Below are 17,775 nucleotides of genomic sequence, written 5' to 3' on the forward strand. Positions count from 1 at the left end.
GCATTCAGCTATGTTCAGAAGGTCTCTGGATGCGGCAGTGTGTTGCTGGCTCGTTGTTCGGCTATGTTCGGAAGGTCTCTGGATACGGCAGTGTGTTGCTGGCTCGTCCGGCTGGTTGATCTTCCAAGTCCGCGTAGTGTAGTGGTGGCTGGTCAGGAGCTGTATGTCGACGCTTGCTGCTGTGGGTCGACTGGCGTTGTTTGGGTTGTACCTCCTTTTATAGTGTTTCTGGAATCGCCTGACCGATGGTGGTGGTTTGTTGATGCGTAAGAAAGGAATGCACTTTTGTCGAGGCGTAGAATTTTCTGGAACGATTGATGGAAGTGGTTGTTGATGCGTAAGCGCATGTGGTTGTTGATGCGTGAACGAGGAATGCACTTTTGTCGAGGCGTAGAATTTTCTGGAATGATTGGCGCCGTTCCGCTCGATGTGGTTTAATGGTGGCGGCGTGTTTCGACCGTTTTGGTTCCACTCGACTGGTAGGGGCGTTCCGCTTGAGTTTAATATAATGACTGCAGGTGTACGACGTCTGGTTTTCGGGAATGTAGTTTGTTGTTGCGGAATATTCTCGAATGTTTCGATGACGATGACGACGACGAGATTCCTACAAAACCATTTGCTATCTCAATCCATCTTTCTCCATTAAATTGTGGAAACGCTGTTTGTTTGAATGAATGAATCCAAAATCTTCTCTTTGTTTTGCGTTTCTTACGAAACAAGAGGTAAAGAATTATTTCTTCTACGCTTGACGGAAAGGTGACTACTGGCCGTCGACTCTGGCTGCCGAAACTGGCTGCCTAGTGCGCGGCCAGCCTTAGAAAACTAGAACGGAAGAAACTGCAATGTGAGCAAGAATGAGTTGGCAAGCTTGATCGCCGTTTGACATAGTGGCAGCAGCACTCGCCGCTTCGATTCTGTTGCAGGATGGATTGACCGCATACTGCTTAGTTTAGCTGACGATATTGATTGAGCGATCGAGTGACGAGACGACAGATAGATAGAGAATGTCGGACTCCGAGGGCTCCGTGGCGTCGGGAAGCGTGTCGGGGCGATCTCGTTCTCGTTCTCGTTCTCGTTCTCGTTCCCCGTCCCGCTCCAGGTCTCCCTCGCGCTCCCCCTCTCGCTCCCGCTCCCCCTCCCGCAGCCGCTCGCCCTCCCGCTCCCGTTCGCCCTCTCGCTCTCGCTCGCACTCTCCGTCTCGCTCTCGCTCCAGGTAACTCCTCACTCCACACACTTCAATACAACTTCTTTTATTCTAATCGCCATATGGCTTCGTGCCGATTTTGCTTTCGTCACCACTATTCAGTCTCGATTGAATCTATCTATCGATTTCTCGACGCACATAACCTCATTCTTGTCCCGTATGTTTTCAGGTCTCACTCGGCTGGTTCGGATCGAAGCGCAAATAGAGAGGACGAGGCCAAAGAAGCCTCTGGTGACGAACATGTTGAGGTATATTCAACAGTCAACATAACTGTTGACTGAGATCGTGTTTTTTTGTAATGATATTTTATGAAACTGGACATTGAATTTTACACAAAGTTCAATGCACTCAAAGTATAGAATAATGTATACTTGGCACAACGGGGAGAGATAAACGGAATACGTAGGTGAGACGTATGACAAGGGTAGTGGATATAAGGAAGAGATTGAAATGATAATGGGTGGGTCATGTAGCTACACTCAATTCAATGAAGCGTGAGACGTGAGCTGTCACATCCGTGCAATGTGAAATGATTTCTTTATTTTTTTTAATTATTTATTATTTAACTATATATTTCAATGCGAGGTCTTTAATAATATTACTGTAAGTTTTACTGTCCATAACATGACGTTGACAATTACTTATACACACGGACAATGTTGTACTTCTTGATCAAAATGCTATACAAAACTGAAACTAAATGTAATTGGCTATCGCAGACCGAGTGGGGGGGGGGGGGCGAATGCGATAGCATGTACATTTAACGTAAGTCTCATGCAGGGTCGTTTCGAATATAGAAGGATAAACGAAAGGTTGGCAAAGGAAGTGCTGGAATGGTATTCGAGAGAATGTAAGAGGATGATGGAAGAGAAGTGGACGAAATTAGAAAAATGTGTGGGATGAATTGCATGAGAGTTGCACAAAATAAAGACGAATGTATGTTGAAGAAGCCTTAAACCTTTGCCCGCGGCAATAAATATAGCGAACAAGCCCTGTATGCGGCACCTTTTTCGCGAATTTGGCAATCGAGTTTTCGACCTTAAATACAGATTTTAATATTTACTCAAGTAACCAGTTATGTTAATTAACACTTAATGTATTATTTTAAACAATAAAATACATAATATATCTCGTAGTTTTGGATTAATTGTCAAATAATCATTCTTCATAATTGTATGAAGATGTGACGTCACATAAACGAGGTTTCAGTATGGTTCCACAAAAAACTAATTAATAACTAATTAAAAAACTAGTTAATCCGCAAACGGTTAATCCGCGGGCAAACGGTTAAGCAGTAGATGGGAATGACTGTAAATGATGATTGTATAATCTAGTAATCGATCTGTTCTCTGTAGAGAAATACTGTATGTGTAGTTTTTATTATAATTTCGTGGTAAAACGCATTCGGTTTAAAAATCAGTTTTTCTGTATGAAAGCAGACTACAGATTTTTTTATATATATATACCACTTTGTAAAGCAAAACCACATTCTACATGAAATAATTGAACGTTGATTTTTCATTTGAATCAAATACACACATTTTCAGGATGAACAAGAGCCAGAAGGGGAAGATTTAGTAGATTCAGAATATGACGAAGAAGAAGATGAAGAAGACGATCGTCCTAGAAAAAAGAAAAAAAATGACCGATTCGGTGGATTTATTATTGACGAAGCTGAGGTATTGTATCATTTTATAAAATATGTACGTTTGCAAATTTTGTTCTTAATATTTTCGATTATGTGCAGGTGGATGATGAAGTCGACGAAGACGACGAATGGGAAGAAGGTGCCCAAGAAATGGGCATCGTCGGTAACGAGGTCGATGAACTGGGTCCGACGGCGAGAGAAATCGAAGGAAGACGTCGAGGAACTTCACTGTGGGATTCGCAGAGGGAGGAAGAAATTGAAGAATATCTACGCAACAAATATGCCGACGAGTCTGCTGCGGCGCGTCACTTTGGCGACGGTGGCGAAGAAATGTCTGATGAAATCACACAACAAACTCTTCTTCCCGGCATTAAAGATCCCAATCTGTGGATGGTGAAATGTAGAATTGGGGAGGAACGCTCCACAGTACTGCTGCTGATGAGGAAATTCATCGCTTTTCAATTCTCCGATGAGCCACTCAAGATTAAATCGGTCATAGCGCCCGAAGGTGTTAAAGGATACGTTTATATTGAATCTTACAAACAAACCTACGTCAAAGCTGCTATTACTAACGTCGGTAATTTACGAATGGGTTTTTGGAAACAAGAAATGGTGCCCATCAAAGAAATGACAGACGTTCTCCGGGTGGTTAAAGAACAATCTGGTTTGAAATCAAAACAATGGGTTAGATTGAAACGCGGTCTCTACCGAGACGATATAGCGCAAGTCGACTATGTAGATTTAGCTCAGAATCAAGTACATTTGAAGCTCTTACCCCGTATCGATTATACAAGACTTAGAGGAGCTCTGCGGACGGTTCAAAGCGAATCCGATGCAGCTAAACGCAAAAAGAAGAGACGACCAGTAGCCAAACCATTCGATCCCGAAGCGATTCGATCAATCGGCGGCGAAGTCACATCTGACGGAGACTTTCTCATTTTCGAAGGAAATCGATACTCTAGAAAAGGTTTCTTATACAAAAACTTTACCATGTCTGCTATTTTATCTGAAGGTGTAAAACCTACACTTACAGAATTAGAACGTTTCGAAGAGCAACCTGAAGGAATTGATATTGAATTGGCCGCTCCGGCTAAAGATGACCCATCCAGTGTACACTCGTTCTCAATGGGAGACAATGTAGAGGTGTGTTCTGGTGATCTAGCTAATTTACAAGCGAGAATTATAGCCATCGACGGTTCAATGATCACGGTGATGCCTAAGCACGATGCTCTTAAAGATCCTTTAGTATTTAAAGCTGTCGAGTTGCGGAAGTATTTCAAACAGGGTGATCACGTTAAGGTGTTGGCTGGCAGATACGAGGGAGATACCGGACTGATCGTTCGAGTGGAGCCGCATAGAGCTGTGCTCGTTTCAGATCTGACGATGCATGAATTGGAAGTACTACCGCGTGATTTGCAATTGTGTTCCGATATGGCTACGGGTGTTGACTCTTTGGGTCAGTTCCAATGGGGCGATATGGTTCAACTCGATCCGCAAACCGTCGGTGTTATCGTTCGGTTGGAGAAGGAAAACTTTCACGTATTAGGAATGCAAGGTAAAGTCATTGAGTGCAAGCCGCAAGCTTTGCAAAAGAAACGGGAGAATCGGTTTACGGTGTCTCTGGATTCGGAACAAAATAATATACAGAAGAAGGACATCGTCAAAGTTGTAGACGGGCCACATTCGGGACGAGACGGAGAGATAAAACATTTGTATAGGAACTTCGCCTTTTTACAATCGAGGACGTATTTGGATAACGGAGGTATATTCGTTTGTAAGACGCGACATCTTCAACTGGCTGGTGGAAATAGGTCATCGTCAACTTCAAATATGCACAGTTTAGGTTTTATGTCGCCTCGTATACAGTCGCCGATGCATCCTTCAGGTCGGGGAGATTCGGGCGGTCGGGGCCGCGGCAGGGGAGGATTCCGAGTCACGAGAGACAGAGAACTAATCGGAACGACCATCAAAATCACCAGCGGACCTTACAAAGGAAACGTCGGAATCGTCAAAGACGCTACGGAAAGCACCGCAAGAGTTGAGTTGCACACACAATGTCAGACCATTTCCGTCAACCGAGATCACATAGTCACCGCTGGAGTACCCGCCAAGGACGGAAGCTTCTCATCGTACAACCGCACCCCAGGTCGCACTCCGGCCTTCGGATCCACGACTCCTCACTACCGAGAAGGCGGCAACAAAACACCGATGCATGGCTCGCAAACGCCATCATACGACGTCGGATCCCGCACTCCTCACTACGGTTCGGCGACTCCATCGCACGACGGCAGCCGAACTCCGAACCAAGGCGCTTGGGATCCGAGCATCACAAACACCCCGGCACGCGGAAACGAACACGACGCGTACAGCCTAGACGACACGTCTCACAGTCCCGGATACAATCCGAGCACATCTGGATACCAAGCAGGCGGACCATACACGCCGCAGACTCCCGGAACTATGTACGGCTCGGACCACTCATACAGTCCATACCAGCAGAGCCCCAGTCCGTCTGGTTATCCTTCAGGTTATCTCGGCACACCTAGTCCTGCTGGGTACTCACCAGGCGGTGCTCCGAGATCTCCGTACAATCCGTCTACTCCCGGTGCCGGTTTGGATACGTTACCGTTGGGCGAGTGGCACACTACCGATATTGAAGTGCGGATTAAGGATTCGCACTCCGGTCTGGCTGGGCATACCGGCGTGATCAGGGGTATTTCCGGAGGAATGTGTTCGGTTTATCTGCCTAAAGAGGATAGGGTTGTTAATATTGTGTGCGACAATTTGGAGCCGATCGTTCCGCAAAGGGGTGATACTGTGAAAGTCATTATGGGCGAGGACAGGGAAGCTGTCGGCCAGTTGATATCGATAGATAATCAAGACGGTGTAGTTAAGTTGAATCAAGATGACGAAGTAACTATGATGAATCTTCGTTTTCTGTGCAAGATGAAGGATTAGCTTCGAATAAGCTTCAATTTATGCCATTTGTTTTATTTAATCCACACCCATGTTACATTTAAACAAGCCAAAAGTTTATATATTTGCTTAATATAATAATGAATACATACTATAATGAATGCAAGCTTTGTATATTGACTTCGTATAGAAATATTACTCAGTATTTAAAAAACGATTTCAAATTCCAAATGTTTTCATATTTAGACTTCTTCAAAGTTTAATATTTATTAAATAATAAATATTCTCAAACAATTTATCTTGTGTGTTTTATTTGCATATGTTTCAGGTGTGAATAAATAATTATAAATGCAAAAAGAATAAGTTCATACAAATTTTATTTGTAACATTCTTTCTTTTCAACACTATGAAAGTGTAAACCGGCAATAATAAACATGGAACAATCGCACTCTCATTTCAACACATTTAAAAATAGATTAAAATCACAATAAATATAAAAAAAAAAAACCACTAATTCATATCTATTACATATTATATAATTATTATCATCGTAGAGTGCATTAAATTTACAATGTGCATATTTGAATTAAGTTAACCTCAACCGTTTGTTAAAAATAGTTGATATTGCAGTTTATGTTAACATAGAAATACTTTTTTTTTTACATAAACATTAAATAAAGCCAAAATGTAAAATAAAAAAAATCTATATAAATCAGTCTTAAAGCTACCACAAACAAAATTTGGCTAAAAATATATATTCAAAATATATAAATATAAATACATAATAAAAACACTATTAAAATTGGCGAAATTTTAAAACGGCTCTCTGCGGCGATAAAACATTATTCTAAACGCCTGATAAAAACAGATGAAATGTGATGAGATTAATCATAGCACAGTAAATAATTACATTATTTTCATATTATTACATACAAAAATTCCGTGCTTATTACATATACATAAGTAGACATGGATTTACAATAGTATGATACAGAACAGAGATCAGTTTTTACATACATTACACAATAAGAAAAAACACATGAGTAACAACCACGATCAACTAAAAAATATATAATTCAAATTACCGAGGATTATTTTTTTCTTTTTCATATATAGCACCATATAATTTGTTGTTTTTCACACATCATTTTTAACAAAAATACAAATGCAACCATATCATTTATTAACACATCATCACACAATCAATTACTACATATAATAAATAATTGCACAAATAATTTAAAAAATAATTATACCATCACAATATGGGGGGGATTCATATTGTTTTTATATAGTTCTTATTGATTTTTAAAATACTGTACATATTTTTTTTAATTTGCACTCATCGGGAACGAGCGACCTCTCGCCTTCCTACTTTCAAGAAGCATACATTCTGTTGATGTCCCCTTGGTACCTCTCCTGGATATCTTTGCGTTTCAATTTAAATGCAGCCGTAACCAGACCCATGTCCGGTGACCAGACATCGGAGCAGAGTGTTACAGCAGTGGGTACCTCGAATTTCTCTAATTTACCTGCAAAAATTCAATTAGAAATTAAAACTTGCGCTTTCATTGATTTTAACTAGACTTTTAACTCATTAGTGTGCAATACTTACATTTTCTAGCGTGATCTGCTAACTCTTTGACCACTGCTTTCTCCATAGCGGTACTTTCACACAATTGTTCAAATCTCATTGCAGATATTCCGATTTTGGTCGCTAATTCTTCTAATTGTTTTTGATTAGGAACTACTAAAGCTACTGTAAAATGTTTGGTAGAATCTCCATAGACACAAATATTTTCAACGATCGGACAAGTTTTTAATTCAGCTTCCACTTTTCCTAAACTAACGTATTCTCCAGCTTGTAGTTTTACAAGATCCTTCTTACGATCTAAAAAACAAATACATAAATGAATAAATTACCACAATAAAAAATAAACATTTTATAATACACAAAGATATTTAATAATAACCTATAATTTTAATACATCCATCAGGGTGTATTTCTCCGATATCTCCAGTCTTGAACCACCTCTTTCCACTGTCAGTAGTAAAATCTTCCGAGGATTTTCCAGGTAACTTGTAATATCCTTCCGATACAGAATCTCCTACAAAAACAAAAATACGTTTAGTCAAAATACACATATTATCAACGGATATATACAAATAAAATAATTCCTCACCTCCAATGATAATTTCACCTTGTGGATAAGGCTTATTGGTAACTCTGTAATGTCCTTCTTCCCAATTTACAAGTTTAATATCGCAAGTGGTGTTTGGTGCGCCGACGCGACCGGTTGATCTATCGTAAGAATCCATAACAGTAGCCGAGGACGTGGTCTCGGTTAATCCATAACCGGAGATGACATCACAACACAGACAGATTTTGATTTGAGTATGAGTATCGGGGGCCAATGGCGCTCCACCGGAGACCATCAGTCGAAGTTTGCCGCCCATCAGACTGGACACTTTGCTGAAAACGATCTTGTTCAACATCGGTGTGTCATATCCGCGTTTCATCCACTTCTCTTTGTAAACGTAGGCCCAACGGAAGAACGCGTTTTGGAACTCGCCACCCTTCGAAACCTTCTCGGTAATACCTTTGCATATTCTATCCATGATAAGCTGAAATTTAAACATACATTCATTAATAAAACATCATATATAATTAACATTAAAATACAAACTAAAAATTTATAACTACCGGAACTGTAGTGAGACAAGTCGGTTGCAAAATAGTAGCATCGCCTTTGGTACCTCGCTTGATTTTGCTAGAACTATCGATCATGGTGAGAGGAGTAGAATAACCAATCGGCACACCTAAAAATATATATTCAATAGAAAAAATACTCTTATATGTACGTAACATAGTAAATATAAAAAATTAAGTATTCTTTACCGGCAAGCAAGCATAAACTTTCAGCCAACAATTCAAACACGTGAGCCAGCGGTAAGAATCCCATCAAAATATCACCGGGAATGATCGGTACAGCATCGGCGAAGGATGCCATTGTGCTGAGAAGATTCGCATGAGATAGCACGACGCCTTTAGGTACTCCAGTCGAACCAGATGTGTACATAATGATGGCCGTATCTTTAGGACCAGGAGGCACAGATTCTAAAATAAAAAGAAAGTATTAATAATTTAAAAAAAAAAAACACATCAACGAAACAAATCCACTGAGAATCGAAAGTTGTAAAATACTAACCGACTTGAGAACTGGAGCCGTTTTCGATAACTTGTTTGTACGAGATAATTCTGACTCCTTCTTTGAAACCTTTAGTGTCGGTGGTTTTGATCTGATCTTCCATGTATATAATCGTATGAACTTTAGGAGTCTTTGCCAAGATGTTTCTGAACTTTGGCAATAAATCGTGGGTTGTGATAACTGTTGTTACTTCGGTTTCGTTAACTCCGTGTGCGATAGCTTCGTCTCCAAGTGTTGCATAAATAGTGACGACTGAAATAAATTAAAAAAAAAAAAAGTGTTATTTTCATCCAACGTACAAAGTACAAAATAACACAAACTAAAACAAACCTGGTATGCTCTGCTTGAAGCATCCGTGAGCTGCAACCATCCATTCCAAACGAGTTTCGGCAAAGATAACGATATTTTCCCTAGGTTTGTGACCGAGTTCCCTCAAGCCCTTTCCGAAATGTTTCGCCAAGATTTCCACTTCTGTGAAGGATTTCCATTTGTAATCTCCCATGTTGTACTGAAATTGAACAAACGTTACATTACTATACGAAACGAGACATTTCCCTCAACGTCAAATCTCAGAGTAAAACTCACCTTCTTAAAGACACGTCCGTTGGGCTGTATTTCATCTTCCTCATTGATTATTTCTCTCGTGCCCAAACAACGCTGCTGTCCGTGTACGAATACAACGGCCCGGAGCATTTTATCCATAGTGTTGATATCCTCACGTAACAGCCACACATGATTCGGTCCAGGCTTTGCAATACTCCGAACGATGACGGATTTTTCGTCCGCCTCCACTACGCGAGCCTTTAAAACAAAACCGCAACTTAAGTACATAATATATTTAAAAGAATCGAACAAATATCCTCAACTTGTGTGAACAATGTACAAACTATTTACCAACAGGGAAAACTGAAGAAATTCATCGAACAGTAGACAATTGCATGTTATTTACCATGATAATAAATAAACACAGAAAAGCATCAATAATAGAGTTGAGAATTGCTACAAGGCCACCATATTTGTAAACATGTAATAAATTAAACATCTTACAATGGGGCAAAATTATAAATTTATTACGCTCATTATAACTATAAAATAAAATTGATAAGATGACAAGAAGCAAGGCTGTGAAGTCTGAGTTATTTTATTTTTGGTGGAGAATTCATCCAACTCCAGATTCCCTTTTCAATTGCATTTTAATTACTCAATGTGTGTGCCTAATGTATAAGTAGCAGTTTCAAAAGTCTATGTGTAACTGAAAATGATCTTACAGGTATAAAAACAAAAATTCGATGCGACGTTAACCCTTTGAATGTTAACCAACGCTGATCGGCGCTTTGCCAATAAGTCCATCAGCCTGAAGTATGTAAAAAATAAACAAGAATGCAACCAGCTAAGCCCTTCAAGGTAGCATTGAAAAAAAAAAATGGATTCAACATGGGTAGTGCAATCCCTGTCAATGTTTATAAAGACTGGTTTACACCGGAACTTCTGAATTTATAACCATAGCAGAATTTTCCAATGGAAATCCCAACCTACTGACTATTTTAGATTTTGAGCATTACATTTTAACAAAAACGAAGATGGAACTAGTTTTGTAAAAATGCATTCATTAATAATAAATTAGAGAGTCTAAAACACACCTTTACAAAACTCGAAATCCTCGGCGGTAGTTATCTAGGGTTTGTTTGGATTACCTACAATTTTTATACCTGCTTTCTATTGGATTTCTAAATAATTCTAGTTGGAAATGTTGGCGAAATTTCAGCAGAAAAGACGTCAGCACTCAAAGGGTTAATCAGAATTGGGATCGGAAATATATACAGATCCAGGAGTCGCAGCTATTCAACGACTCCACAGCGCTATTAAAAAACACACAACATGCAACAATAATACACATTGCTTACCTTGACTCTCCTCGACATTGCTCTCTTTTGCCATGGTCTCTGTAGAACTAAGTGAACTGGAAATGTGAGAATATCACAAACGAATACTATAGCTCTGATTGCTCCGATGGCGGTCGAAACCCACAGGCTTTCAGTTCTGCAAAAAAAAAAAAAAAATAATCAAATTAGTCAAGTGGGTAGACAATTTTTTTCAATGTCATAAAAAAAATCACTGAATTTAATTGGAAATATACACTAATCTTTTCAGCGCAAAAAAAAAAAACACTTATCAAACATTTTAACACGATAACTAATAATGATCGTTGTAACAACAAATTGAATATATCCGATAAATCAACGACATAGTGATATAAACATAATCTCTTTATTTGACCTTATCATTGAAAATGAAACTAGATTTAGCACGAGACAAAAAGCGATTAAATTTTTAGATGTGATTGATAGATGACATATCGACAATTAAATTAAAAAAAATACTATTAATACATACATGTTTTTATAAATTTGAGATTAAAAAAAAAATTGAAAAACGAATTATTTTCAAGGAGCTTCCTCCATACTGCATATATAATACTATCTATGTGATTATATTTGTGCATTGAATGCACAAACGACTTCCATGAATTGATAATGCACATTTGCAACACGTGGGCAGTCAAGTATGTACATATGTAGGTAGAAGAAGTGTAACATTTTGTGAGAACACGTTGCCTCTCTAAACACACACACACACACTTTGCAAAGTTGCGCGTTTTATAAATAGAAGAGCCCGCCAGAGTGACATAACAGAGTTTGAATTTCAGCTGAAACGCTACTCACAACGAGCTGATGTACATGATGACGGTGGATGAGACGACGTGACCAGGATGAGACGATGGTGGCAGGCCGGTGGTGAAGCCCGATGTGACGACGAGGCGGTCACCGATCGCACTCTACCCCACCTCCCACCCACCACCTCCTCTTATACCCGACACATCACAGATAACAAGAAACACCCTCCCCACCACCTGTTGCCGCTGACCAATTCACCTGCTGAGATGGTGATAATGATGCTGAAGCGCCATACCAAACTACGTAATCATTTCAATGCCAATTTTCTCGCGAGAAAATCGTTTTCATTAACTTTCTAACTAAACGAGTCAAAGAAATCTCGCTTTTTACAAACCTCCTTTTAGCTTCACTTATTATTATTATTGTATTTATTCTATTCCAATTTTGAAAACATGCATACAAATCATTGTCGACATTTACATACATTTAAGTTTTCCTAATTTTATTATATTACTACTACTGTTGCACCCAGAGAAATGTAATAATAATAATATAAGGGCCCTCGCGAATAAATAATTGATGTCAATATTACGCGGTACATCTCTATAAATACGCTACAACGCACGGAATACAATCGGATCAATTTACTTATACAAATGTATCCCGCGTTGTTTATTTGTGTGTTTTTGAACGTAATATAAACAAACAGAGAAGTTTTTATCGGACATACGTCGAGCACCAAGCATTGAATACTACTGATGCTATAATTACTTAGGATTGTCTGTGGACAATCGTCACTTAACAATATGACGCCACTTCTATTAATATAACATTTCTCTGGTTGTACCCGATGACAAATCGTCGCATGGGTGTTGGCATATTAAGTTATTAAATAAAATAAAATAAAAGAAATGTGTCGTCGGTCATGTAATATGAAAAAAAAATGGTAAAAACTACCTACCTACCTACCAGTGGCGTGCGGTGAAATTTTCCGTTTTCGTAGCACAGCCTTACTTACGAGTGTGCGAGCAGGACACAAGAAGATGCTGTATGACTCTTGTATCCTACTCGCGCAAATGTAAATAAGGTTGTGCGATAGAAACAGAAATATTTCCACCGCACGCCACTGCTACCTACATATGTATAAACAATATAAAACACCAATAGAAAAATTAATTAAATAAATTTTCAATACATGACGGTAAAGTCTCAGCCAAGCGGAAATATTGGCATCGATTAATATATATATATATATATATAGAATGTTAATACAAGGAAAATTTATCACCGAAAACACCCCAAGGGTGAATTTTGAAATTATCTATAAAAAAAAAACCTGCCGCGTACGATTCAGGGTGTCGGCCAGGATACTTTAATGCACAAAAAATGGTTCACTATTGTCAACCTTTTCTTTACTCTCTTGCGTTTTTTGTGCATTAAAGAATCCTGGCCGGCGATCTTTGCTCATCACTCATCAGTCATCACATAGTATACATGATGCAAATCCAAAATTTCTTTTAAATATCCAATTCTAACTTTTAATCGAATATATTACAGCATCTTTTGGAGTTGAGACCTCGATTCAAAACGAATCGTAAAAAAAGAAGCGAACATCGATTATTTGAATGAAATGGAGATTAAAACGGTACCGAAAATCCGAATAATCAAGCAAAGGGAAAAATTGATTTTTCATATAATTTTTCTCTTTGCTCGATTCACGTTTTTATTACTTTTTATATTTTTACATTTTTTTTTTTTACTTTTTTCTGTCTATAACAAATGATTTATTTTATACAATTCGGATAATCGAGATTCTACTTTCATAACAATATTTTTCTAAAGGATTTAATTCAAAACGAACCATGTATGTAAATACAACAATCAAAAAAAAAAGTCGTCAACGTGTTAAATTAATTTTAATGTTACATTTACAAAACAAACACCGTTATATAAAACATGTGGGTAACAATTTTTGCAATCGATCGAATAATATATTCCGAGCCAAATATATACAATGTAAAATAGGTCAGCTGTAATATAATAACTATGATGTACGAAAACTACGAAACTCCCGGCGATTACATTACATTAGTGAGAAAGAGCAAATATTCTCGGATGCATTTATATGTATAGATATAATAGCATTTCCCAAGATTATTCAAAAGCAAAAACAATCATTCGACTCCTTTCGAAAAAGAAACAGGTCACAATTCTCAGTACGCAATGCGCGCATATGTAATAAATAATAATCCAAACTGATAACGAACATCCAAAGTGCGGGATGGAAGTTCAACGCTAACTCATTCCAAAAGAAAATCAATTGGTATTTGTACGATGTAAAGGAAATAATAACCTTTGCCATTGTCAATAAATTGAAACTCGTTTACAATAAACATTAAATGGATTCGTACACATTTGGCGTGCGTAAACACGGGTGCGGTAGTTTGATTCAAATCGATGATTTGATTGAGCGTGTCAATAATCTGTTCGAAATTTGTCATTGGTTTTTAGATAGCATTGTCTGAAAAATTATCGCATCGTGATGCGACTCAAGTTCAACGAGTAGAGAATGTTTAAAGATCGAAAGATCTTGCTGAACAAAAACGGCGAAGAAATTAAAGGTGCACTCGATGCACTTTGAACGTACATATGTATGCATGTAATTATGTACGTGCGTCAAAAATATTATGTATGCAAAGCTTGTTTTAAACGATTTATAGAAAAAACGTAGAGTTAAGGTGGCCATTCACGTGTTTGTATGCGGAAAAATTCACAACACAATATAAAGGTCGGGTGATCGTAGTTGTATTCGAATCGCTCTCTTTCATGTTGAATGAAAATAGTATGAAATTATAAATACAATTCGATATTTTTAAAGTTACAATATTTTTATTACAAGCCTATTGTTAGTTTGCGTTCGCAAAAGATTGGGCTAAAATTCTTACAGTCTGTACAGTAAATGTTTCTCACAATCAGAAACCCTACGAAAGATTTGTGAGTGTCCACCTTTTTGTAATGATTACGATGAATTTGATGCATTGTAAAAAATTGTAAAAGAAAAGTTTCCTAATCAGAAGTTGTAAAAACATTAAGTTGCTGGTTTTTCACAATTTACAAAAAATTAAATATATGCTTTAATAAAATAACTAATGAAAGTCATCGGCTCTGCTTAGGTTAAACCTGGTACATATGTATACTTTTTTTTATTTATAAAATTTATATTTACCATGGTGCTACTATGGGCTTTGCCCCAGGGCGACATATATGTAGTCTAATTTGTACGTATGTACTCTATATAAATTTATAACATTATTATTATAAATTTGAAATTATATTTATATAGATTTGTTGGAACCGTTTCAAAAATGACATCGTATAATTTGACAAACTCTGACAAGAAACGATTAAGCTGGAGTCACATATATGTATATCCAAGTTTGGCCAGCAGCACCGGGCCGGGAATTGAACCCATGACCCCTTAGTTTATAAAATTATACGCTAACCACTGAGCTATGTTTCTGGTTATGTATATGTACATACATACAACAAATATAAATTACATAAATGTATCAGTTTCGAATTATCGAGGTATCATTATGTTGACTGCCCTACAGCATTTCCGCCAAACGGCATTAATTTTATTCTTAAATAAATCTTTATAATAATAATCATATTAATAATGAATTTTGAACGTTGCTACTACAAAAAAAAATAAAAAATTACTCAACCAAAGGTAGTTATTCGCTTTTTTTAAACCTATGTAGTTTATTACACGCAAAACATATCAGATAAAAAGACAATAGATCAATTTAATGAACAAAAAATGTATGTAAAAAGAACATAAAAATCAGTCACTTATACAATGGGAAAAAATATACTTCCTCAGCTTAAATTAATCAACGATAAAAACGTAAATTGGAAACTACTGTTCCCAGCAATTTATCAATATTACACCAAATCATATACAATTATAAGTAAACACACACTATATTAAAACTAGTGTTGTGCCCGTTGATATTTTAATTGGTTTTGGCATTGATGTATAATACACTAGATCCGCCCTCACGTCTTATACTGGTCTCCCTCTTGGCGCATGCAAAATACATGGCGCATGCACAGTTTCTCTTAGTAGGTAAGTACATAGGTACCGCTGCGTCGTAGGGAAAAAAACCATTTTTTCCCAACTTCCCCGCTAGTTAAACCCCCCGCATCCCTCAGTTAGTGAAGACAAGATCTCCGACCAAAATCACACGCCAGGGCCCATCTATGTGTATTATACATAAATGGGTTTTGGAAAAAAAATTGACACATTAATTAAAATACAGTTATAAGTATAACAATAATAAACAACAATTGTCAACGTAATCGAAATTGCGACTGAAGTCGGTACCAAAGTCACATCGAAGTCGTCATTGGAATCAAAATCGAAATAATAACTCTTAATAAGTCTAAAATTGTTTTTTTTTCGAAAGCTCCATTCTTGGCGATGCACTCAAACATCCTTCCGTTTTTATATATATCATTTTTATTATAATAATTATAGTATTAAGTGAAAAAGAGTATTGCAAAGTCTGGAATATTGAATATAGCTCATTGAATATGTATTGTATATGAATAAAAAATCTTTTTAATATTATATGTTACATCCAGTGGCGGCTCGTCCATACGCACTGCGGTACTGCAGCACCCTCAAGCAAATTGAGAAAAATTTAATATTATTATATACATAAATGTATGTATATTATATGAAAATATCAATACTATTTAAGCGTGTATTAAGCTCGCCCGCACACCGATACATCCAATAATGATCATACATCGCGGTACTAATATCAGAAAGTGAGGCATCGTTTATGATTTTGTGCAGTACGGTTTTCGATGGAATTGCTCGAGTGGGCGAAGGAGGGGCGCGGGGGCAGCTAGAAGCTTGGTCCGTACTGCACTCCCAACAGTGCTATACACATTTCTTGTTCGCTCGACACGCTCCTCACTTTTCGTCATTTCTTCTGCACCTTTGGTCGTTCTTTCTACACCTCTTACACTTTCTACCTTTCTACACTTCCTTCTACACGTCACTCCAAGTATTTAAGATGGTATAAAAATCAAGAGAAATTGCCAATGTTTTCAAGGAACTTAAATATTCTTCTGAAAATACTGATAAAACAATAACAGATTCTACCAATTTACTGAATACAATTTTTTAATGCCGCATGTAGAAATTATTTATAACCAAATGCAATCTAGTAATATCGATGCATTTTCAATTAAAGAAAACTTAAAAAGTTTTACTAATCTCATTATACAAATACGAGAAAAAGTAGAAGCCAAAAATATGTGATGCATATATTATCGCACATATTATAGAAGCCAAAAATATGTGCGATGTTATTATTAAGGATATAAAAGAAAGATATACTTTTTCTAATCAATTAAAAGCTGTGAAATTATTTAATAAAGAAAATTTTGAAAAGTACTGAAAGAAAATGCCAATGAAAGATCTATTACTAACCGTTGAATCATATCCAATGCTAGATAAAGAAAAACTTCAAACTGAATTAGAAGTGTTTTACTCAAGGAAAGAAATGCATAGTATTAACGATTTATTAATATTTTTAAAACTTATTTTTGCAATCAATTTATGCAAAGTTCGTGTGGAAATAGCAAAACTTGTTCAAATTCTGCTTACAACTTTAACTACCTTTGAGCCAGAACGGTGTTTTTCATCAATAAATAGAATAAAGACATACATATACGAGTATAAGAAACACAATGGTTCAGGAAAGATTGACGGCTTTGTTTATGCTGTCAATTGAAAAAAAATGATTACGGACAGTAAAAAATTTAACGAAAAGGTGATAGATCTTTTTTCAAGGAAAAAAGACAGAAGAATCAATTTTATAATGAAATAAAATACATATAATGTTTAATTTTGATAATATTGATGTTAATAGTAAAATATAATCCAAATAAACATTTTTTTTATTTTTAATCAACCGCAGCACCCCCAGATATCTTATCCACGAGCCGCCAATGGTTACATCTACATCTTAATATCCACAATATGTTTTTCATGATTTATTAATTAATTTCGATGAAAACCACTTTTTGACATTTCTAAGAACA

The 17,775-nt window shown here is 37.0% G+C and overlaps 2 protein-coding genes across 3 annotated transcripts in view; one reads left to right on the top strand and one right to left on the bottom strand.

Annotated features, from left to right (window-relative positions):
* Nucleotides 1–816: 816 nt before the first annotated feature.
* Spt5 (Transcription elongation factor subunit Spt5) lies at nt 817–6,193 on the top strand. Its single transcript, XM_077440133.1, has 4 exons — nt 817–1,213; nt 1,374–1,452; nt 2,752–2,883; nt 2,952–6,193. The coding sequence occupies exons 1-4, from the start codon at nt 1,005–1,007 to the stop codon at nt 5,808–5,810; spliced, it is 3,279 nt and encodes a 1,092-aa protein (XP_077296259.1). The 5' UTR covers nt 817–1,004; the 3' UTR covers nt 5,811–6,193.
* A 239-nt stretch (nt 6,194–6,432) lies between these two features.
* The window catches only part of Acsl (Acyl-CoA synthetase long-chain), a 29,177-nt gene continuing 17,834 nt past the window's right edge, over nt 6,433–17,775 (bottom strand). The window contains exons 1-11 of one of the 2 annotated variants that reach the window (XM_077440151.1): nt 11,701–11,874; nt 10,882–11,017; nt 9,563–9,778; nt 9,308–9,485; nt 8,978–9,229; nt 8,668–8,886; nt 8,473–8,588; nt 7,952–8,393; nt 7,742–7,876; nt 7,384–7,659; nt 6,433–7,300 (exon numbers count right to left, since the gene is read on the bottom strand). In XM_077440151.1, the coding sequence (XP_077296277.1) occupies nt 7,146–7,300; nt 7,384–7,659; nt 7,742–7,876; nt 7,952–8,393; nt 8,473–8,588; nt 8,668–8,886; nt 8,978–9,229; nt 9,308–9,485; nt 9,563–9,778; nt 10,882–11,017; nt 11,701–11,717 (2,142 nt within the window). In that variant the 5' untranslated portion in view covers nt 11,718–11,874 and the 3' untranslated portion in view covers nt 6,433–7,145. Of the gene's footprint in view, nt 7,301–7,383; nt 7,660–7,741; nt 7,877–7,951; nt 8,394–8,472; nt 8,589–8,667; nt 8,887–8,977; nt 9,230–9,307; nt 9,486–9,562; nt 9,779–10,881; nt 11,018–11,700; nt 11,875–17,775 lie in introns of those variants that run through there. The other variant, XM_077440150.1, reaches the window with a different exon arrangement.

The sequence above is a fragment of the Arctopsyche grandis genome, chromosome 10 (assembly GCF_051622035.1).
Source record: "Arctopsyche grandis isolate Sample6627 chromosome 10, ASM5162203v2, whole genome shotgun sequence".
NCBI classification, from domain to species: Eukaryota; Metazoa; Arthropoda; class Insecta; order Trichoptera; family Hydropsychidae; genus Arctopsyche; species Arctopsyche grandis.

Coding starts and splice junctions, on each gene's coding strand:
- Spt5 (XM_077440133.1), top strand. CDS start 1,005: ATGTCGGACTCCGAGGGCTCCGTGGCGTCGGGAAGCGTGTCGGGGCGA. Junction 1,453..2,751: donor CTGGTGACGAACATGTTGAG/GTATATTCAACA, acceptor ACACATTTTCAG/GATGAACAAGAGCCAGAAGG. Junction 2,884..2,951: donor TTATTATTGACGAAGCTGAG/GTATTGTATCAT, acceptor GATTATGTGCAG/GTGGATGATGAAGTCGACGA.